Source organism: Opisthorchis viverrini, assembly GCF_000715545.1.
Source record: "Opisthorchis viverrini unplaced genomic scaffold opera_v5_95, whole genome shotgun sequence".
NCBI lineage: Eukaryota > Metazoa > Platyhelminthes > Trematoda > Opisthorchiida > Opisthorchiidae > Opisthorchis > Opisthorchis viverrini.
Window position 1 is genome coordinate 866,226 of NW_008751752.1, and position 23,979 is coordinate 890,204.

Genomic DNA, 23,979 nt, shown 5'->3' on the forward strand with positions numbered 1-23,979 from the left:
GCACCTCGGAATGATTGTGTTAAGCTAGCACTAAGTCCCTTCCCCGTCCACCTTTATTCTTTTCTTTACAATAAGGCTTTCAAATAAGTCATGGTTGTACGGCAATGAAGCATCGGTGTTGAACACTGATGTCATGCTGTCAATGATGATGATGATGATCAATCTAACACATGAACACCATTTCGTGTTGCTGCCTCTTTTTGAATGCAAGCAAATGCAGAGAAAATGATCCTGCTGGCAGTTTTTTTCTTGCAACAGAAACTGGATATGCTGAGTGAGAATCCGTGCAAGCATCCAATTCTGTGAAGGCCCTCCTTTTCTTGCCGCTCCCATTTTTCGTTCAAGGACCACATGGTCCTGTCTGGCCTCGTGTCGATCGATGCAAATCAATTTGTTCAACCAATGGGTCAAAACTCACCTGACTGTAGACTCATCTTTTCGCTTAGTGCCTCGTACGTCCCTGTGTAATGTATATTTTTTAGTTAGCAGAGCTTCCTAACGGTCTTTTGTTTTCCCGGTTCGGTCGAGTGTCAGCCTTGTATGGTCTTTCCGTTTTTTCTCAAGCGCTGGGACTAATTTTGAATGTCAATCAGGTATGGTTCTGCGGACACAGTATCCGCAATTTGCATGTGTGGAACATATCCAAAAAGGGTTTCAAGCGAGCCGGGAAGATTTAGGGTGGGATTTGTGAAACTCGAATTCGCAAAGTGATATATCAACCTGCTATGGTGGACACATTCACGCTCTCGCATCAGTGGCCGGTGGGGCTTCGAGTGTCCCGAAAGTTTTTAGTCCTGCGTATTTGTTCAACCGCTGTCAACTAGATGGTCAATTTCGTTTCATCACTACCATGCATTGATCAATCCTTTTTCACCCCAAATCCACTTTAGCTATTCATATTCCTGCCTGCTCCGATCGGTCTGGTACCCCACGCGCGGATGAATCCAATCGAACCGGTTTCATGACTTCCGATAATAATAATCATTTTTGCTCAAACCCCCTTCCAAACGGATCTCCCCCAGATCTACCAATTCGGAATCTCCGACATCAGTCATTGCCTACGGATTCGCCTATTCCCATCTCTGCTAAGGTAAGTTGACTCTTCCCACAAGCTGTTCTGTTCGTTTGGAGCCAGGTCGTTCCCGGGGATGAAGCCTATCTTGGTCACTGTCTGTTCCCCTTCAGTGTGAACAGATTGAGAATGAATAGCCTATAGGGAGGTCCACGGCTTAGATGCAAAAGTGTTGTAGATCACGTGACTGAAGGATCTTTCTCAGTATGCCCTTCTGCTCCCTGAAGCGTCTTATAATGATGCTGTGAATCGAACAATCATCGTCATCGAATGATGGGGAATTCGCATGAGAATAAGTTAAGGACAACCAGTATCTACCTTTGGCGCAGAACTCCAAGCCGAAAAACATTAGACGGATGTGGGGTTTGGCGTTGCAAATGTCTGGTAAATGTGACAGTGGAGTGGTGTGTTTTCTTCGAGGCATCTTGGCCCTGTAAAAGTGTTAGATTTCATTTGATGCAACGTGGACCCCTTGTAACACTTCTGCAATGGTGCTGACGTATGAGGGGTAGACAATACTCCTTGTCTCCTCGGGAGAGCACTGCCCAAACCTATAGGAAACTTCAGTATCTTGTTACCTAATGCCTCGGCTTTGGATTACTGGGTTGTTCCCTTATTCTCATAGTTATGTCAAATTTATTTTGTTTGCATTGTGTCACATTGGTTTGGACTGATTTGAATTTTGTCAAATTGACCTCAATTTCATTTTTGTTTCATATACGCACCTTTAAATAATCCGTAACACTCAGGACATTCCAGTGTGTTGACCTTGTATTCGTCTTGTGAGTGGTGTGGAGACCAAGCTATACCAGGTACCACAGGAAATCCATTTAGTTGTAATCGGTTGCGAGATTTGTAGACTGCGCGCTCACATAACTCTCGTCTCAGCAGTCGTCATCCTCTTCTGGCGCGATCATTCTGGTGGGTGCGCACCAAAGGGGGGAAGCACCCCATTTTAGGTCTCAACAGTTTATGAATGACTCCCGGCTCTCTAAGCGAATCACGTGGAAGACGCGTTCTGTGGAGGGATATGGTTTCGCGTCGTTGTGCTTGAGTATGTTGGATGTCTGGGTGTTGCTTTCGTCAGTGGATACCTATCCAGGCGTTTCCGAGTGCGTCAACAAACGCGATTTTGGACAGACAGCACTATGGTCACGTGACGCGTGGGTACGGCACAATGACTTCTCCAGCTCTTGGACACCACTGTGATACTCTACTGTAGGCCAGAGTTTAGAGAAAAACAACACATGTATACGTGCGCGCGCATGTCTGCCTTACAGTTTTACCAACTTCAAAAACAAGCATGGAAAAAGCGATTGCGCTGTATATAAATTGAGGTGACTATTTGAAGTTGTACACGAGTGCCTGGATTGCTCCTCTACCCAAGAAATACCTCTCTGCTTTGCTTCACTCGATCAGCGAACTGTGTTGCATCTTCCACTATGTACGTAGGCATTCCGAACTAGTCGACCATTCCCTCTGATCCGGAGCTCTTGCTGGCCTCACCGTGAGATAAACTGCCTTTTTCTTTTCATCTGAATTAAGCGACCCCTTCTGCTCTAACAATCGGTTCCTATTGTCGCTGTGATTGTTCAGCCACTCTTCTCTCTCTCTTTCTCTCCTCAATCTAGTACAACGGTTCTAGGCGTCAAAGCAGTCCCGGTGCTCAGCGAATCGGAGAACCCTTCTCATCACCCTTATCACCCACTCTGCCGGTTACCGCATCAACCGCAGCAGCAACAACGGCAAGGAACACCTCACTGACCAGTTCCTTTAACAAGCTCAACATACGCAGTCGATGCCGGGGAACAAATGGAGTTGTGGTAGACATGCTAGCCCGCTCCGTCCCCGGAACTGTTCATGCAATGCCTTCCTCGTTGGAACCGATACCGCAGGGACAGGAATTGCTAGTAAACACAGCTGGACTGTCCGGGCCAATATCACCAACATCCCCTGGTAAGTCGTTAGTGCCAATCATTGGCTTGCCTCTGACTGGGCCAGTCCTGACCTGATCTTTGCATCTAAACAAACCATCTATACATGGCTTCGCTATGGAGGCTGTCAGTCTTCAGTATACAGAAATCTCTACGAGGCCACATTGACCAAGCGGCGCAAGCAGAGTGATAGTCAATCTTTGATACGGCAGAGGAATAATAAAGTGATTCTGGCTACTCTCAGTGTGACTATCCTTCCAGTATCGCGTCTGCATGATCCTCCCCACCCCGTGCACGACTAGATACGCTGCTAATCAATTTCAGTTGGCGTTATTGTGGCCTACTTCCATCTAAATTCTAAAAAATCGCTCAACTGTAACACTCTTTTCGTACCTAAGTACCATGTCACCAGAAGGATGATCGAGGGATGAGATACTTCCAGGTTGCCCGACCCTAGACAGGGGAATTCGAGAGGCAGTGGTCGGATTCGGTTAAGTGCGCGGTCGGAATGGCTACTGTCACCAAGCCGATATTAACGTCAGTAGACAATTTGTAAACAATGCGTAATGTGATTCCAAAAATAACAAGGCGGATAAAAATGAGGAAAAACCTCTTTACTTGCAAACAAACGAGAATATAAAAATACGTAGCGTCAGTGAGTTGCTACACAGTCCGATGGTGATGACGGGACATGGGCAGTTGTTCGGGTCAACAAGTTTGTATGGGGAGGTTAGCAATCACGTGGCCGCACCGCGGACACTTAAAGAATCCAAAACTCTTTCTGTATCGAGCTGAGCACGTATGACGCTCTCAGATGGTGTTCTTGAATTGATTATTCAAGTCCGCAATATGGTGCCCCGTTGGCAAAATGATAGGACTCCTACTCGAACCATTAACATGGATTTCGCAGTCACATGGGAGGTCTAAAGTAGTCTACATCTGCGATGGTAAAAGGGTGGATACCTTGATTCGCTGCAGCCTCTGGTAATAGTATTTGTATACAAGGTTTCGTCGACCGAGCGCGCGTGCGACAAGCTGTGCATTTTGATGCTATCCCCCTGAACGCGGACACTCGTTCAGAACCCAAAACTCCGGTGTCGTATGACGCTCTCAGATGGCCCTCTCGATAATGGTGTTCTTGAATAAGCAAGTCCGCAATATGGTGCCCCCTTGGCAAAATGATAGGACTCCTACTCGAACCATTAACATGGAGGTTTCGAAGCTTCCCTCCGACGCATAGAAGTCCATTTTGATGATAGGATGCAGTTTGCAAAGTGCACTGTTCTTCAGATATATCATTATTGACATATTATTCGTTTCCCTGGGGAATCCTGCCCTTTGTACTGGGCGTATTGTTATAGCAAGTCAATCAACTATTGCGGAGGCTTTTAGCATTGGTGTTGTCTTCAATGATCAAGCAATAGACTTCTTTTTTGAGGAGATGGATTACAGCGACACTAAGTAACATACTGTTGTGCGTTTGGTGTCTTTAGTTGGTGGTTGTCTTGGCAGCGCGGCCTTCGATCGCCTGGACATGTCCGTTGGACTTTCGGTCTACTTCCTTTGGTGTTGAGTTTTAGTATGAGCGACACAAGGATGTCGGTATGTATGCAGTGAAACTTACAGCGCTCTCCGAACTGAATCGGATTAATTTATCCTTACACTCCACCACAGGCACTTTCAGACATGATACAACTGCGCAATTAGACTGCTGATCGTATAAGGAAGGGTCTTACTATGTAGTTCTGATGCGGTGTAAATTGAACCCTAATAAACGTCATCGATGAATTGAACCCGACCGGATATGTACTGAAGTTTTTGGATAAGGTCTGACCGTATGTCCGTGGTTCGAACCTGACCTCGGCCTCTCAACTTCCCCTGTCTAGGCTTGGGCAACCTGGCAGTATCCCAACCCTCGTGTAACCTTTGGGTGGCATGGCTGTTAGGCACCGAAAGGATGTTACAGCTGAACGATTTATCCCCGCTTAATTCAGGATGTGGATACGACACAAGGCGGACTATGATAGATCCCTAATGAGGATGTACCGCCATTTAAGGGCTTCACTGCCTAGATGATCTGGGTGGTATCATGTTGTGACTGTCTGTAAGAAGCGGTCTGTCTTTTTTCTCGTTTGAACATCCCCGCCGTCCTAGCCCAGTTATTTTATTCATTAAAGACGGGGAATTCTTAACTCCAATTTTGCTCTTGTTGAAGTTCGTTAACCGTTCATATCCTTAGACGTACCCGAATATGGCTATCTAGTAAGCAAGACGAGCGTGTTGCCTGTACTCCACGAGCACTCACTGGAGCTACCTGATTTTCTGGTGTTTGATTTTAGTTAGTCGTAGGTAGTTGCAAGATCTGTAGGACGGACATTTACACCACTCCTGGTGAATCTAATCTGATGAGCTCATAAATACGAGGGGAAGCACTGGGGAGACAATTTCTGTTCCCGTCAAAATTCGCGTTAGTTTTGAGCAGGATGAATTTCGTCTTGCATGATCTTCCAGTGCTCTCCAGGCGCAACACCGTAGGGGACCAATGTCCATCAACAACGTCGGTTGGAATGATACATTCTTTCCACGTGACACGTGTAACTGATGCATTCCTGTTTGTTGGCACTGATCGTGGTCAGCCCAACTCAGACTGTCATGCACTCACATACCACACGTTTTGACATCGTTTCCAGTCTCCCACTGGTATCATGCACTTGGTTCTACTCACACGTGTACGTGTGTTCTGGTTTCGTGGACACTCTGTACGTTTGTGTTCATGCATATTTGATAATAATATGCTATGGTGGTGTTCTGATTGTCTTCCACTGGCCAACGAGTCACAACCACATCGAATCGTTCCGTGCCTGACCACCATGTTGCTGGAAGTGAGCATTTTGGTTAGGCTGTTGTTGCTTAGACTACTCAACCTTAGACTGGAGTAGCCAAACGATGAGGGTGGATTTTGAACTTTGGATCTTCATTCCTATCTGGCAGTTCGAGCGAACTCAAATTACACTTTCGATGCACACTCGAAACAAATGTCCTTAGTGCCCTCAGCGTTCGCAGCCAGACTCCACCCTCTGTGGGTGGCTGTCAAATTTGAAGCAAACATAACCCACAGCACGTTTCGGAATTTTCCGGAATCACACACAGTTTGCTTGGAGGTCACGCGGTACAGTGCTGACTCGTGTTCTGTGTATCTGGCGCACACCCTTGTTACTTTGATTCTCGGTCAACTGAAATATGCGATTCGCACCAGCCCACTGGTTTGTGATTGGCTGACTCTACTTGCGGGATCGAATTGAAAATTCGCCATCTTTACTACCCACAAACTGTAAGTAAGCTGCTCAGATTAGAGAATATTCCACACCAGTCGGATAGGTTTCCCGTCCAAGTACTGGTCGTTCGACGAACTGGGTAACACCGGATCATATGACATGAACTGGGGAATTGAAATGTGATAGTATTACATCCTGTTTGGGTGCATTTTGATCACAATGCTGACCAGCCACGTATGATTGAATGGTAGGATTTTCAGCTACTAACTAGGTCACGGGTTCGAATCGCCTTAGAGATTACTCAGAGTGATGATTCGGTGTGGGGTTATTAGTGCACAGGTGGTGATAGCCATAATACAAATCAGAAGGTATATGCACTAATAACAGTCTTTACATTAGTTTACAGAAACGACTTGCAGCATGTGTGGAATAAAGGCAATATAAAATGTGGAGAAAGTCAAAAGGGAACTTGTCGTATGCGAGAGTCCCTTGGTGAAAGTCCGGACGGCGGGAATGTGTTTTCTCCGCAGTTTGGCTGCTACACGTGTTCCATAATTGTCCGTGGACTTGGAGTGTTTGGCTGACTCCTTGCTCCCTGCGCGCGCGCGCGTCTGTGTGTGCTGACTGGGTTCGGTTTCCCTATATGTAGGTCCATTTGCGTGTACGTGGGTGTGTCAGCACATGAGTAGCTGCTACGCTCACTAGGCCGTGCAGAAAATCGACGTCTGATGAGTCACCTTAATGTGACGTGGTTGTGGGCATGAGAAAAAAGACAAGCCTCGCGATCCAGTGAGCGACTGTGAGCTGAATAGTCAAGTATATGGGTGACCGGGTGGCTACAGGCTGACAACGTACAGGTTGAAACCTGAAATCCGACCTAATCTATGGTAAATCAGTGTTGTGCTTTGGGCTCCCAGTTGTCTGTTTTTGTACTCAAGTGTATCTGTCCAACAATTTGCGCTCGCTTATTCGCTACCGTGGTTAGTCGTGATTTACTCGTTGTCTCAATGCCCCGGATCTTTTTTCCTCCGGGTGACGGATATTCTAGTCCAAGGTCATGGACAAATCTGCTTGTTCATTCACCCCCACTGTCTCAATACTACTAGAGTGTGTAAGTATTAGCTTATCAACTTGTACCGGTTTGCTGTGTAGATGCAAGTGAAATGGTGAGCACACTCATTCTACTCGGTCTCAGCATAAGAGAGAAATGCGCGTTTCACTGGGAATCAATCCAGCTGTCTCTACCTCTCCAATTCGACTAAGCTTAGGGAGACAAGGATTCAATAGCCCCGAGCATTAGTCTTTCCAAAGTCGCCTCATACCCTTGAGAAGTCTCTTACATATCTCCCATATTTATGGCAGGAGAACCAAGAATTTCTGTTGAAAACCAAGTACAGCTCTTTGAAGTGAAGTTGCCAGGTTGGTCGATACTTCCAGCGTTCTCCTGCTGGCCGCGTGTTTTCCATTCCTTCTTATCGTCCGTGGCTTACCTTTATTTAACAACTTGGTTTGCACTTGTGGGTGAAAGTGCGTCTCGAAAGACTATTCCTACCCGCATAGACGTAATACACTACTCATAAGGTTGCTGAAAACCCTTCAATATCCATGGCCGGTTTTACACTTATTGGGGTCGGTTCATCAAGTAGGCGCAGTTCTCGAGCTTCCATCAACCTTATGTTCTACTCGAACCCAAATTACACGAAATTAGCGAAATGCACCCAATTGCATACCAATTCTGTTTTGACTGGAGACTCATCTGGAACCCAGCTGAATCTCTCGTGAATGAGGCGGCCAGGCACAGAACATTCAGTTGCTCAAAAACATCACAAGTGAGAGATTCCGTTGGTTCCAGGTGAGGCTCCCGTCAAAACCAAATTGGTGTATTTCGCTGATTATTCCTACGTGTTGGTCTGCGGACATCCATTATTTTAAATTATTAGCAAAGGCGTTAACGACTCGTTAAAAATGCTCATAAGCTTCGGTCAGTCATTCCAACGCAGGTTGTCACGCGGTCTCTTGTCACCCTGCCTAGCTGGACTGTTTCGTTCAAGGTCGTGTTGTGGCTACAGACACAATAAAAAACGGAGTGTATCTTTTTCGGTTGCCAAGCCTGAATCTCTTGATTCGTCGACTCTTGGGGCGCTGGTACCGATAATCTATAGACAATTTGACTGATTCTCCGGTGAATTGAATCGATTGGACTCTATTCTGGCGTACGTCGGTTGATGTCATTTGAAAGTCATACTCTCAGATTTTTTCGTGACCGTCAGCTCACTATCTACACAGAATTTGGAGCTGGCGAACTCAACCCCCATCGGATCAGTGCAGAATCAGTCCGAGAGCTTGCACACAATTTAATTCGATTCCAATTTATCAACTATAGAGCTGTGTACCATAGGCGCATTGGTGCCAGCTGCTACAGTTTCGATCACCGGAAAACGGGAGAGTGAGACACCCAACCAAGCCTTGGAGGCGAAGGCATGTTTAGTTTGTTCGGACATTGGGTAGCTACGCATTGAAGGCGATAGCTTTAATGCATGAGCGCCACTGACTGCGCGGTTGGGCCATTTCCGCCAATGTCATTAACCACTGGTGTCCCGGGGTCCCCATCCAGAGAGGCGGCAATTGCCCGCCCGACTTAGTTTACTGGTCAATGTTTTCTTACTCCGTTGCCACGTCATACACTGTCCATCTCTCGGTCGCTTCGACTCAGCGCAGGGCTGGGCGAAAAGAGCGACGGTCTTCTGGAATGCGGACTACATGCGCCTACCAGCGCAACCTATGAAGCGTGAGCAATTCATCTATCGCGGGAGGGTCCCTTTTTTCCAGGACACAGGATGCAATTAACGCTCGCTAGTGCAATTGGCCTTGGTCTCTTTATCGAAAAAGTCCATTTGGCATAACACACGGTTTGAATTCTCGATTGAAGCATATGATCGACGTACTGGTGTACGTTTTGAAGACTCGATTAGGTGATGTCGCCTAAGGCCTCCAATGAAGTAACCAAAGAGAGTGGACGAGAGTGTGCGCAAGTCTACACAGGCATGTGTACAGCCTGCTTTCACATNTCGTGTACTTCTTTCGGCTGGTGTATTACTTGCTATTTGTGCCGTGAATACAGTCGCCGCATTTCAACTACAGACCGCTGTTCCCTGTTTGCGTGAAGATGACGAAAAACCGTTTGATGCCGGTCCTTCCACTCCAGGTCAATCCACACAAAGTGATAGGAGTCGGTAACCAAGCTCTTCGATGTACACGAGAGCCTCTCCATTTACATTTGGCAATTCGGAATGTCAGACAATTTAAACTTCAAATCCCTCACTGGAGTGTTTTTATTCCTCTTCCAACTTGTATTACCATCTCTCTATCTCTCTTTTGCAGGGGGGAATGTTGGCGCCCGACAACCATGTAAACGTGTCAGCGATCCAGCACAAAGCAATGGATCTGGAACCAGAAGGAAGGTATCCCCGTGTTGTGCTTGCCACTTTGTCTCCGAGACCTTACTTCACGTGGAAGCTCGGGTGCATCTGGAGGCCGCGGACGCCAGGGCTGCTTATGTAAATATTGTTTTGTTAGCTTACTCAATTTCTGTGACATGATCCGCGATAAGCCAGGTTGAGTCATTCGTCCGAATCCATTTGGTCATTGAACTGTTTTTCTGAGTAATCTAGTGGCCGGATAAACCCTTAATTTTCTAACATCGTCCTCTGGACTAGGTCAGATGTTGCACAGTTGTTCTCTCGTGTTCGCACTCAACTCTTTCCTTCAAACTTGTTGTTAGTCTGGAACTGAAGCTGTTCTTGTGGAGGTGGCGCACAAAACCCCAACTGGGTAACTACGTGCGTCTCTGACCAAATCAATGCACATGCACACCCACGATTTTTGCGCACATCGTTGGGACAAGACGGTTTGGGTAATCCCTCTGCGAGTAGTTTCCCTTGGGTTAACAGTAAGGCTAGTGTAAAAGCGTCGGTCAAAGAAACAAGCAAACCTCGCGTAACAAGTTCAAACCAGCGCGACAGGCAGTTGGTCCAGGCGCTCACTTGCCCTGTCTGCCCGAACGTACGATGAGACAAGTTGGAACAACCGGTGCGTTTTTTGTGGATATTGTGAGTACAAATACTGCTTAATTGCAGCCTAAAAGCGCACGATCGGTGCATACCCAGTTAAAAAAAAGTGAGTTGTCTAGCCGTTTACTTGGGACTGCAAACTAGGTGGACGTTGTTTGTCTAGCCCAAATCCGTTCGTACGGGACCGAATCGACACGTGCCGACAGCGTTGTCAAATGGTTAGTGTGGACAAATTCGGAACTTTCGAACGATGCCAGGAACAGTTGGAAAATCTTATTACTAGACTGATGGGTACCGAGAATTTTCCTATAGTCTGCATGCCCTAGCATGTTATAAAAAACGGTCTCAAGTAAATGCGTGGCCTTTAGGTCTCGAAGAGTCCATAAATCTAACATTCATACAGCACACATTGTTTCGAATTTTAGATGCACTAGTGCAATGCGTTTTTTGTATTCATCTTCTGCTTCGTGCGTTAGCGCGCACCTGGCGCGACGTACACATCATATTAACCGGTTTCGCTATCAACATTTGCGGCTCATCAAACTCCTTTGAGAAGGAACCGGTTTGTGCACCGCGTATCAGGTTTCTGTGGGTGTTTGAAAGCACTGTGTGATGAGATATCGCCCGGTCATTCTGAATAGGACATAACTCAGTTGATTTTTTCTGTGTTAGAGTTTTTCGGCTTGTGTTAGTTGCACTTTCCTAATCGCGTACCATCATCATCGTCATAACCGTGTACTTGTCGTACAGTGGTTGTAGCTGCCACAGTTCCGTTCACCGATGATTCGGGGAGGTAGGGTAGGTAGCCGCGCGTTGGAGGCGTGAGCTGATAAATTAGTGCATAAATACGGCACTGTCAAGTGGGGGGACTGGGAAGGGAGCTATGCATTGAAGGCAATAGCTTGAATGCATGAGCACCACTGAGGGCGCGACTGGGCAGTATCACTATGTGTCAAATGGAGCCGCACGGTAAGTCGGTGAATGACAAGCCATGACAGCAAGGTATATGCTTGTATCGATCGTTCAACCTTTTACCACTGGTCATCCAGGCGGACAAATACCCTACTTTTTCTACTGGTCATAAATTGTCCTTCGACTGATGTTAACACACGGAGCTTACTGTTCCACGATACGCTGAAATCGTGTGTATGCATCGGGGGCGAGATGGCTCAAGTGGTTAGAACGCGAATTTACTGACCGGAAGGTTCGTGGTTCGAATCCGGCCTCAGCCTCTGTCTAGGCTTGGACAACGTGGCAGTATCCCAACCCTCATGCAAACTTCGGGTGGCATAGCAGCTAGGCACCGTAAGGGTGTTACGGCTGAACAGTTTATGTGTGTTCATCGCGTCCATTGAGGGACGGTGTTAGGGGTTCGTGTGACGCTATTTTCCCATAAAGAAAGGTGTGGTTTCGGAGCAACGGGAGATCCGCTTTGGTGTTGGTATGACGGACTTGTCTTATGTGCTCTCCATTTCCGACACCACCATCCTCACCAGTCCACTGGATATGTTCATATTGGATTTCACATGTTTTTTTGCGTGCCATACACCCATCTACGGACACATGAGTGTATACCTGTCACATGACCGAGATGTGAGTAGGGTGTCAGTTATCTGTATCATGCGCACGTTCATCATATGACCCCGTTCACGCCATCTGTAGGTGTTTACTTGCACTTGATATAGGATTGGAAGAAGTAATAACGTGACAGTTCTCTACCTCGACGACTGGCTACGCCAGCCATCTACTCTACACCGAAGAGTTTTGTGCCTATGGAAGCACAGTTCAGTTTCCAATCGCCTCGCTATGATCGGCTGCGAATTTCTTGAGTATCGAATCAAGGCATCCTCCTAATTTCTGAGAAAAGCTTCTGAAAGATCGGGCCCATTGCTGAGGAACTCCTGTTCACTGCTTCTCTTGGCGAATATGTCTTAGTCAACAGAAAATAGCCTGATAACGAACCGAAAGGAGCCAGCTTGTGAAGGTAGTTTCAAAAATCGGGTAAATGCGCCAACGACCGAAAGAACTGTTTTGTTTGATAGTCATCCGTATCCTGTCTACTCACAGACTCCAACCAAGGCCAACTGGTACTGCAGATGCAGCCCCTAACAAATGTCCCATAAGTGGCGTGTCAGCCTCGTTTGATGTTCTTCTCCCTTCGCTTTCAGCAAGCATCTAACAGAAAGCTTCCTGGGTAGTTCTTTCCCCACGCGTGTTATTATAACTGTCTTTGTGGTCAGTACGACTGCGTTCAGAGGCGATCCACCTGTCATTGTATTCAGCTGGTACTTACCTGTCATACAACCGCTTTGGAAACAAACAAAATCAACCTCCCTCTGTGTTAGGCGGAATTCCACATGGATCTTACTTTACCGCTCGCAGTCAGGTGTTGCTACGGTGGAGAAGCCCATCCCACATAAGATTGGCCAAAAATTCAGGACGCTTGCCGGCCCGGCGTCAAGCCGATATCTGATTGGTCGAAAGTCTGGATCCCAAAGCCAATCATGACCCATTATTGTCCGAATGCCAGTTGCCAATGGCGCGTCCAGAACGCGTCAGAATTTCCAGAATGTTATTACCGCTTTATATATAAAGCGGTGTACAAGTGTTCCTGACTTCGTTTTGAGCGTTTGTGTACCTTGTGCACCTTTGGTGGTTGTTTTTGACGTGAACGTTAGCTTGGGACGCTCAGACCGAGAACTAAGCCGAAAAAAATACCGTTACTACACTCTGACTGATTCTCAGTCGATGAGCCAGCCGACATCGGATAACCTAACGTGAACTGCATGATTGAAAGGTGTGCGAAGCTGTCTCCGATATGAATGCAGGCTGGCACACCGCTACACCTACCACCGAATCCTAATATTCGAACTCCTAGCCAGGGTTGAAACATCTTTGCAGAGGTTCTGTATGCAGCACGGAATCCCACACTTCAATAGATCATGAGTGAGTTCGAATCCCATGACTAATTCTTACTCGATGAGCCAGCCGACACAGCATAACCTGACGTGAACTGCATGATTGAAAGGTGTGTGTGAGTGCAGGCAGGCACACCGCTACACCTACCACCGAATCCTAGTATTTGAGCTCCTATCCGGGGCTGAAACATCTTTGCAGAGGGTCTGTATATCTCAGCTACAGCACGGAATTCCACCTCTCAATAGATCATGAGTGAGTTCGAATCCCAGACTTTCCGATCAAGTATGTCTTCGTGGATTATCTGGGGCCGAACAACACGGCCGGGAATCAGGCCACTTCATTTAGTCAGGTTTCGTGCAACTACCGGAGTCCGAAATTTAGTATACTGATCAGGTTTCAGGCTAAAATATTGGCCATTTAAAATAGGATGAAAACTGAAAGAGCACATCAATCGGTTTGTGTCACATGACGTGGCCTCGACTTTTTGAAGATGGAAATGTGATATTGCTTGGATAGGATTTCAGTCGCCAATAGATTTCACAAGGTGGCCCAACTGGTTAGAGCGCGAATTTACTGACCGGAAGGTCCGTGGTTCGAAGCCGACCTCTGCCTCTTGACTTCCTCCGTCTAGGCTTGGGCAACCTGGCATTATCCCAGTCNCTTCGGGTGGGTGGCAGTTAGGCACCTGAAGAGTGCTACAGCTGAACGTTTCTTTCTTCCTTTCTAGATTTTACATCGAACCAGTTTGCCCAGCTTATGCAGTCGGCCGCCTTAGTACCAATATCCAAAGTGCCACGAGAGTGATTGCAAATCCGACTGACGGTCTATATTCATGGAACAATTTTATTTGACCCAATTTTCACCGGGGACTCCAAATTGTTCCTCACACGATGGTACATGTGGAGACAAATCCAGAGTTGGGTCTTTGATCAACAAGCCGGATAGATTTGATGGTGTTAAATCCGTATGACTCTGTGATAATGTCTGGAAACATCTCACCATTATGCGGGGGTTGGCTCAGTAAAGGTAGCTCGGAATTAGCACGGTAGTTTGTGAGACCCATGATGACCTGTCGTATGTAACCAGCCCTGTGTTTCTCTTTTCAGCGGAAAGTGACACTGGGTTTACCTAATCACCATCTATGTGACGTGTCTATCCCTTTGGCAGGCTTCTCGTTTGTACAAGTTTAATCATTCGTCAGTGGAAGAAGATCCCCTTGATTGCGAGCGGGACGCGGCGAACGGCAAGTCCGACAGCCGAAACAGCGTTAAGCACGGAGCTCAGTGGGCTCGAGATCTGCTAGGACGTCTGCGGTCAAATTCCACTCATCTCAACACAGACCAGGCTGATTTACGCAGTGCCACACCGAATGGACGCAAACATGTTGCAGTACGTCCGGGCGACTCCAATCGGTCGATAGAAACACTTCCGAATGGATCCAACCTCCCTGACACGATTGATCCCAGACGGCTGCCTAAAATACACGGACCTGCTAGTGCTTGTTTGCAGTTCTCCAAGAAGCCCTTAAATTCTCCGGTGATCAACCACACTTTGCCTTCCAGTTCTCAACCGATTCCGATGCTCAGTATCCACGGGTCTCATATTTCACCTGTACTGAAAGCGTCCTCATGGAGACACCGCAAACAGCTACACCGAGTTCGATGGGTAAGTTTCGCAGTATCTGGTTATTTTGATATTCTGATAAACCGTTATTTTCTCCGTATGGTTAAAGACTAATGTAGGGTCCTAATGCTTTTCAAAGTGATACGCAGTGGTCTCCCCCTGGAGGGCATTTGAACAATCGGGCTGAAATCCGCTGATCACGAAATTTGTCGAGTGATTCCCCTTTAGAGTGACAAGTCTCTCTCCACCGTAAAGGGCTCTCTGTTAATTATGAAGAATTCCGAATTCCCCCATTTATCCCGGGTAGCCCGGCGGATTCATTCACAGACTTTGGTTTCAACAACCTTGGTTCGAATCCCTGTATGAATGCCTTCATGGTGGCTGCCGGCTTTGCTGTTTCATCAATAAAGAAGTGAAGCATACCTTCTCCGTCATTTTTAAACTCCACCGGACGTGTTCTAAAGTTTAAAGATGATTCATCAAGACGAATTAAGCTCGAACGCTTGCGCTGACCGAACGCATTGTTGCGATTCATGCTTCCCAGTCCCGTTGGTGAGCATAGTTCATTTTTAGGGTGCTGTGCCGTCGGAGACTTCCTCAGATTTCTAGCGGCCTTCCTCCTGTGACATCATCATCAGCTGTAAGAACCGCCCACTCACCGCACAGCTGCCACAATTTTGTTCACCGATGGTCTGGGGAGATGAACTCCACAGCTGCGCATTGCAGGCGGTAGCATTCAAAGCCTTCTACCCCATCAGTAATTCTATTTTATTTTTCATGGAATACTCCAGCGTCTGGTGTCTGGTTGGAATGTATTCAACTCAACGACCGTCAACGAATAGCTTGAGCAAACTCACCAGAACAACTGTTTAGTATCCTCCATCACGTTTAGGCGCTCAGTTGACAAATGCCTTTACTCGGCTTCCTAGCATGGTTGAGCGAAAAGAATTCACTTGTTAGGCTGTCAGGATTTGCCTCAGCATTGGCAACTCAATTCTGCCGGGCTTTGCGAAGCCAGTCCGGGTAGGACAGATGGTGGTACTAAGTTGCCTGCATAGTTCCTTGTGCATAACACCCTGGAGTTACGTTTATTCTCCCAGTAGCACATTAGGGTTGCTGCACAGTTTTGAATTCAGCCATACAGGTCACCGCTCAACAGGTTACTGTTTGGACCTTCTCTCAGACGCGGTGTACCCTTTAGGGGAGACTCAGTGGTTGGAAGGTCGAAGAAAGACCTCCACTTCGTACGGTTATTCTTTTTTAGAGAGCAATCCTTGCACGAAAGAACGATTTTCGTCGGTCCCAAATTTCCCCCTAGGGTAAACATCCAGGCGACAGAACGCTGATTGAAACCCAGCAGCTCATACAAACCTACTTAGCATGGAACACCAGACCAGCAGTGCTGAAGTTCGTCGAATGGTATTTGGGAGAAATAACTTACCGTCGATAGATGAACTGATCACACTGAATAGGTTGCTCTGGCTCTGTGTATGCCAGTCGACCGATTTCCCCGAAGGGCTCTTTTCGCACAATCACGTGAAGGGTGGAAGAGAGCCAGAGACGATCAAACAATGACCTGGCAGCGAAGTGTGAAATCCATTACCAGCAAACTCAGCTGCGCTAGTCACTGCCGTCTTCCTGGATGGGGACCCCGAGACGGTCCACATGAATGGTTGGAGACATTGTCAGACATGGCCCAGTCGCGCCCTCAATGGTGCTCTTGCATCCAAACTATTGCCTTCAATGCATAGCTCCTTTCCAAAACCCCCACTTAACAGTCCACTGACAGTGCTGTATTTACGCACTAATTTATCAGCTCCCGCCTACAATGCACAGCTACTTACCCCATCTCCCCGAAGCATCGGTGAACGAAACCGTGGCAGCTACAACCACTGTACGACAAGTACGTGTTTATCACAGGATTGTATCCGTCACCCAAATAAATGCTGATATCGTCGAAGTAGATCTTGGAAACCTTGTTGTTCAACCGACCATATAGATATGACAAGAACTCCAAGGTATGCGATGAGTTCTACTCAGCAATGGCCACTAAATACAGGTATCTTCGCATCTGATCTAGTATCATTCAGTCGCCGCAACTCTGTGCCGAATGAGTGATACTCCTTCCCCTGTTCTGGTCAGCTTTAATCTCGGATGTCAGTGTCCAGTGTATAACTACAGCCCCTTTAGCCTCTGCGATCTGTTTTAACTAAATAACAGGTACTGAGCACTGATCAGCAGACAAAACTTCAGGTACTGAGCACTGATCAGCAGACAAAAGGTAAAATAAAACATGTCGATAACCTTCCAGCACCCTGTGCCCAATCTGACGAAAACAGCAACGAAGAAATCCCTGAGGTATAGAATGTTTTGTCTGTGTACCAGTGTCCTCGTTTAGTTTGGAGTGTGTGAGTGAAATCAAGGATGAAGTGGACTGAGTGACACTCAACGAATAAGACGAGGTCGATAATGTTCCTGAAGGGACTGACTAACCCTGGAGTCAAAACATTCAGTCCGTTCCATCAGAACGAAATTTCGCAGCGTGCTGACTGCACTTCCTAACTGGGTATGATATGCTTTCAGTTTAAGAGACATTGAGATGGTTAACAGTCGAAGTTCAAAATGGTGCGGGTGTTTGAAACCGAACAGTCAACAGTAAGTTGACCCCGACATCATATTGCTAAGAGTTCCTAAGGGATGCGGAGGCTTGAGGCAACCAAAGTATCATCCATCTCCTTGGGTAAACCTTCGGATTCATATGGGAACGTTGTAGGGTTTTTGGCTGATCAAAGAGTGTCCAGTCGGTAAGCTCTAATCGATCTATCGAACCTAGTTGATTGACCTTACATATCGACGTCAATGTCCGAATCATATCATTTTTTTACTAAAAGCACGACAGATCCCAATTGATCCGACCCAATTTACATCACTGCTGTGGTGCCCAGTATCATTCAGTCGACGGATCTGCGCCTCCAAGGCTTGGTTGTATATTCCACTTTCCCATTTTCCGGCGATCGAAACCAATGTGCCTATAGCCCACAGTTTATAGCTGATAAATTGATTGAATTACAGAGATTTAGACAGTCCAGGACCGCAGTACGACGAACTGAGTACACCTAGACTGCTAAAACCCCGAGTTGTACACAACAGCTGCCACCAAACTTTTCTTATTTTTGGTATTGAGTCCAGAAAGTAGTTTTGTCAAAAAAAGGGACCGTGGAAAATTCGTCAGAAAATGTGATAATCATGCTGGCTTTCCGTCTACCCTGTGAATCCTCCTAACTGGAATTTGGACGATAGCATACGTTTGAGTGTGGGACTCCCTTCAGTCGCACGTAGACAGCGTTTATTGCGCCAAGACAGTGGCCCGGCCGCGACGCTACTGATATTTGGATTACATTCCCACCACTTAAGTGTTATCATGACTCTCAGTCTGTGTTTTCGAAGTGCTGATCGAATCTTGCGCGCCTTCATACAGCACTCCGTCACTAACCTGTCTGCAAGACGAACGAACGAGTTCCTCCCCCGCATCGCAACTATCGGCAATCAGTCTTCGAGAGGTGACCTCTTTCTAACACGAACCTGTTTCACATTGGATAATGCAAGGCTTGTTGTTTGACAGATTGACGTCGACTGATTACTGTGTGTCTGGAAAGCTAAACTAAAGGGGTTTGTGTACGGTTGCGTAAACAAACATCTGAAAGTGCGTACACATTGGTTCGTAACAAACCACTTCACGACTTTTTAACTTCTAAATGGATTCAATCAGAGAGTAAGAAGGCTTTGGTAATTGGGGGTGGGTGGGTAATGAATTCGACGATTGTCCGAATCAACTGAGTGGATTCACTCTCCATGAACACATATGGTTACAGCATAGAAAGAAAAGTCGAGAACTCTCCTTATGACGTGTTTTCCTAAAAGAAACTCTGTTTTCTTGTTTATGGAACTCATCGTATTCGGCTCTTCCTGGTTGTGCCAACAATTAGGTAGACAAACATGATTGCACTGGGGATTTTCTCATATCAAGCAACGGCAAATAGTTTCCAGTAATCCCATCATCAAACGAGTAGGAGAGTAATCTCTCCTGGGGAAGCTTATGTTATGGGGAGCACTACTCCAGTTTTGACTCTGATTTTGGTTGCTGGATCTCTGTGTTGTAACACAGCATTATTGTCTATTCGCACAACGGTTTAGAGCGATGGGATGATGAACAATAGCCGTTTTGCTGTGATTGGACAACAGTGTCGAAAATATTCCTAGACATGCACGCGACGATTCTGTAGCCCAAAACATGAACTGTGAGTTGGCTGAATCCCATAAACGGGATTCCGGATGGTCCGATATCAGACTCCAAACTGATACCCAACCTGGTCAGGATAACCGAGGATGTTAGTCCAGCAAATTCGGTTCATTTTCAAACGCTCTCGTTATCTCAGCCCGGAAAGATGGGATAGGCATCAATTGAGAGTGTTTGCCTCTCTCTGGTTCGTAAGCAAAGTAGCCTCTTGGAACATCCAGGAGATAGCTCAGTGACCAGGGCTCAAATTCACTGACCGGAAGGTCGGTCGTCGAATCCAACCCCGTCATCTCGACTGCTCCATTCTAGGCTTGGGAGTATCTCAACCCTTATGCTTCCGCCGGGTAGTATAGTGGCTACGCACCGAAAAAATACTCCAATCGAACGACTGTTATTATTTATCGTTAACTTGGTAACGAAGATTTTCAATCCTAGTCTTCAAAGACCTTGCTTGTGTAGCCAGCTTGAGTCAAACGCCTTTTGAATGAATAAATTTCTGTATTTGTATGAATAATTCAAGGTACTGCCATCGGTGAGACGTATTTGACAATGACACTAGACTATTGCCCGCAAACTTGCGCCTCCTGTCTGCCTTTGTCGTGTCATAAGCTAGATTTCGCTGCTAGGATTGCTTGCGCCGGGGCAGAATACACGGACACACACGCAGTGTTGCTGGATTTTGAGTGGAATCCCTGAAGTTGTCTGCGACGAACAAATCAACTCAGAACAGACTGACTCATGCAATACGCAGAGTCTGAAACGCGTGGTTTACGCGCCGGATGTCGATTAGTGTGGGAACCTGTCCTGTGGGAACTCCCAAGGTTCGGGACACGATGTAGCCTGACGAATACTTGCACAAAGAGTACGCGCTAGGGAATATACACTCATTTGCAAACTAATTTGGTTCTTTCGAGGGACTCACCTGGAACCCAGCTGAATCTCTCGTTTATGATGTTCTCAGGATGGATTTTCAGCAACCTTATGAGTAGTACACTACAAAGTACGCGCGCTAGGCTTCACCGGATCGAATCAGCGGCAATGCGTACAGATATCGACCAGGTACGGCCCCTGGATTATGCAAAATGCCGTTGTTGCCAACACAGTTTATTTTGGTCCAGGTATGTTTCGTGTCACCTGATGACCGGAACAGATAGAGAGGTGCGTTCGATCACATGCTACCCTAACGAACTCAGCTTGATTGGCACCAACGCAGGTATTCAGCGGTGATGCATAGCAGTGGTTTTTAGTGGCACAGCGTGTAAACTGAACTCGCTTTGTCTCGAAGTCACACCTGACCATATGTAAATGTAACTAACGCTTTACTCCTCCTCGACAGTTTTGACGATGCTTTGGTCCAATAAATTGTGACAACAAACTCTCGTCCAGCTCATCGGTGGCAACAATAACAAAAATCAGTGTATCGATAAGTGCACACGAATTTGGTGGGCCATCATTGGCGAGAGATTTGTGTACAAACGACTGTGGTTGACAAATTTCGTGCAGTTTAGTTTTAAGTACAACATACGGTTGAGGGACTGTGCCTACCTGATGAGCTCGAAGAAAGACGAAACTGGTCGTGGGTTGTCAAGACTTTCCAGCAATCTTATGAGTATTATGTTAGGTCTAGACAAAAACCAGTGCGTTTTCTGATGTTTTTTTCTCATGTAATACAACCTGCCTGGGTAGGTTGACCACCGGAACAGTCAGGTTCGAAACAGTTGATACCTAGTTTCGTTGTCAGAACGCTGCAACACGAGGAATGAAAGATCCAGGATTCTCCCGTCAGCACCTGGTTAAGTTGCGAATGAATGTACAATGCAACACACGCACAGCTTGGTGTTCAAGTTGGAAGTTAACGGAGATTCAGGGACGAAGCCTACCTGATTAGTGTAAAGAAGTGAGAAACGGACGGTGCACTGTCCAGACAAGTCTTCCTTTATATGAGAAGTGTTGAAGTAGGGCTATTCATTTGTTCGCACAGGGCTGGTGCGAATTTCGACGATGGAAGTCGTACATGCTTCTGCTGATGTAGCTGAGTTCACTTGCGTTGGAAACGACGTTACAGAGACTAATAGTATGCCTCATTTTGCGTCCGTGTGTAACTCCCCACCCGAACCAAACGAGGTGTGAGCGCTGAAGATGTTGACTGTAAAGACTACGGTTTGGAATCTGTGCTGATCGCCTGTCGGTTTCAAGGCTTTTAGACATTGTACTTTCATTTGAACGGGATTTCATCCCATACCAGGACTGGAATGCTAGGTTTTCCTGGTTCCCGTACGATTGAATCCGATTCACGCAATTCTGACTTTTCCATCTCTTGCAGTTGAGCCAATCACATGGTGAAGAGAGTGGATGCGAGTCCTCTGACGGGTTTTTCGGTACTGCCAGTGGGTGCGCACGTCTCAGTTGTTCCGCGGTGGAAGAATTCCAAGGTGCAGTTGATATTCTTGCAGGTAGGCAGGTAGACGGTTTGATTTTTTTTTACTTTTCGCGCTCCAACCTATGCAGGGATTGACTCCTTGTCTCTGTCTGATTTCTCCTTCTCCAGCTACAAACCGGCAACAGGTTTTCGCTTCGAGTGTCTGCTCAGCACGCGCTGGTGTTCGAATCAGAAGGGCGTCCGAGTCGGAACGGCTTCTTGTTATCAGCAAATCGCATTCCGATGTAAGTTCGACTTCTTAGTTCCGTTCGAATCTGGTCTCTGATTTTTTCAGTCAGTTAGAAGAAATTGAGAAATCGGCAGAATGACTGGCAAATTCTCGCCCATTTCTTTTTCACGTCTAGATAGAACAGGGTGTATGAAATTCTTGGCTGTGTCTCCCTCCTTGGAACATATTAGTTTCACATAGAAACATTCTGGTATTTATATCGGAGTACGACCTTTCTGATCCCAGTGAATATCCGGCTACTTTTCCATTCAAAATTTGTTATTGTTACTCCCTTAAACGGCCATCGTTTTCATTTTTCACAGTCGAAAGAAGAGTCTATTTCTTGCTCCTTTGGCCAGTTTGGTAAGTCGCAACCAGTATCATTTTCAATGCTTTGTTTTCTCGTCCTGTTCGCTGTACACCTTGCAGAAATGTACTACACACCGGTCGCTTTACTGCGAAACTGAAGGACCAGCTGACACCAAGGGGGTCAGGGTCGGAGATCAGGACAAAATACTACAAAATATTGGTTGTAATCAGACTGGGAGGCTATCTAGTGTTGGGTGAAGCATCACGATACAATCTTGTTCTTTGTAGACCTCTCATGACCTCTCTGCGCGTCGTGACAAGACTGCCTGACGACGCTCCTTCGCGGGACGCAAAGTGAATTCGTTCAATGGCGGTCACCACCGTCATGTTATAAAGCTGAGAAGATTGTGCGAATCGCGCTCCTGTTGATGACTAAGTTTCATAGGATAGCCATTCAGATAAATTTTCGTAAGCGTTCGAGTTGGGTGTCAAAACATGTTGGCGACAAAGAATGGCCGTGAGCTATTTTGTCTCGTCCCAGTGTGATTCAAGGTTCGATTTGATTTGCCTTGAATAGCTGAGGTGAATCATTGTTTCTTTGTTTCACTCGTGTGTGCTTCGTGACAGTTTTCAAACGGAAACGATGTGTTTATACTGGGCGATGTTTTTGTAATAGTAAACTGAATTTCGTTTTTTCCAAGGCCTATGGAAACGTATCTGTTTTTCAGTAGCACATGTGGGCGATCGAATACCGTACTGTAGATCGATAACGGTAGTGTTTGTAGGCTGGATCGATGTGTACATAATGGCTTGATGCCTCTGAGGTAGACTTACCTGGGTTGAATACCTGAGGTCGAATACGTCACTTCCGTGGAACTTATTCAGGTAGATACATCTCCAGTAGCTGGTCGATATAATTGGGCTAGTGACTGTTCAGTTGAACATGTTTCTCGCACTGCCTCACACACTGTTTACCAACCCAAGCGTGAAAGAACTGTGGACTTCAGAGAGAGTGGGAGGACATGTGGCGGCTTCTACAGATTCAGAACGAGTCATGCCGAATCTGATCGGCCGAATCGATTAACCCATCTTTCATATTTGCATACACCCCAGGTTTGCTCAGTCGGTCAGTTAGAAAATGGATCCGGCTGCCACAGTTTCGTTCACCTAGGAGAATGAGAATAAGAGAATGACAGCCACTCGTTGGAGGCGATGGCCCAGCCGATGTTAAATGCTTCTGTTTTTCCGGTGTGGGGGAGCTGCGCATTGAAGGCGATAGCTTTGATGCAGGATCACCATTGGCTGCGTGACATTGCCGTATCTGTCAGGCCCAAGCCTTATACGCATTTAGTAGAGGTCTAGACGGCTCGATCTGCCGATAGCGTGTTCTCTGGTTCAAACCCGACCCCGGCTTCTCGACTGTTCTTGTCCAGGCTTGGAAAACCTGATAGTGCATTGTTATTCATGTACGGTAGCTATGTACCGAAAGGCGATCACAGTTCATTGGTCATTGTCAATATGCATATATTTCGCCTTGAATTATCCTCTTCGGGACAAGTCGTCATGTATTTGCCTCGATTGTTTGTGATCGATTGTTGCTTTCTCTTCCAGACGAAGACCACGTGTTCAGCACTCTGTTTCCGAATAGTACCTGCTACGACGTATTGCCAGACAGTGGGAAGTTGGTAATGGTGGATTCGAGACTGGGGGTAAGTTGCTGTCGCGATATAGCTCGATTTTATGCTTGTCTTTTCCCCATTTAAGAACTGACTTACTTCTGTTGGCTCACCATAGCGGTTTCTTACAGACTGTGATTGCCGCATTGTGTACGT

At 46.6% G+C, this 23,979-nt stretch overlaps 1 protein-coding gene across 1 annotated transcript in view; it reads left to right on the plus strand.

Annotated features, from left to right (window-relative positions):
* The window catches only part of T265_05226 (hypothetical protein), a gene marked incomplete at both ends in the record, with an annotated part of 81,974 nt that overhangs the window by 16,724 nt on the left and 41,271 nt on the right, over positions 1–23,979 (plus strand). Inside the window, 7 exons of the mRNA XM_009170181.1 lie at positions 891–1,090; positions 2,704–3,028; positions 9,663–9,838; positions 14,438–14,935; positions 21,514–21,643; positions 21,739–21,854; positions 22,162–22,201. Coding sequence (XP_009168445.1) covers positions 891–1,090; positions 2,704–3,028; positions 9,663–9,838; positions 14,438–14,935; positions 21,514–21,643; positions 21,739–21,854; positions 22,162–22,201 — 1,485 coding nt within the window. The remainder of the gene's footprint in view (positions 1–890; positions 1,091–2,703; positions 3,029–9,662; positions 9,839–14,437; positions 14,936–21,513; positions 21,644–21,738; positions 21,855–22,161; positions 22,202–23,979) is intronic.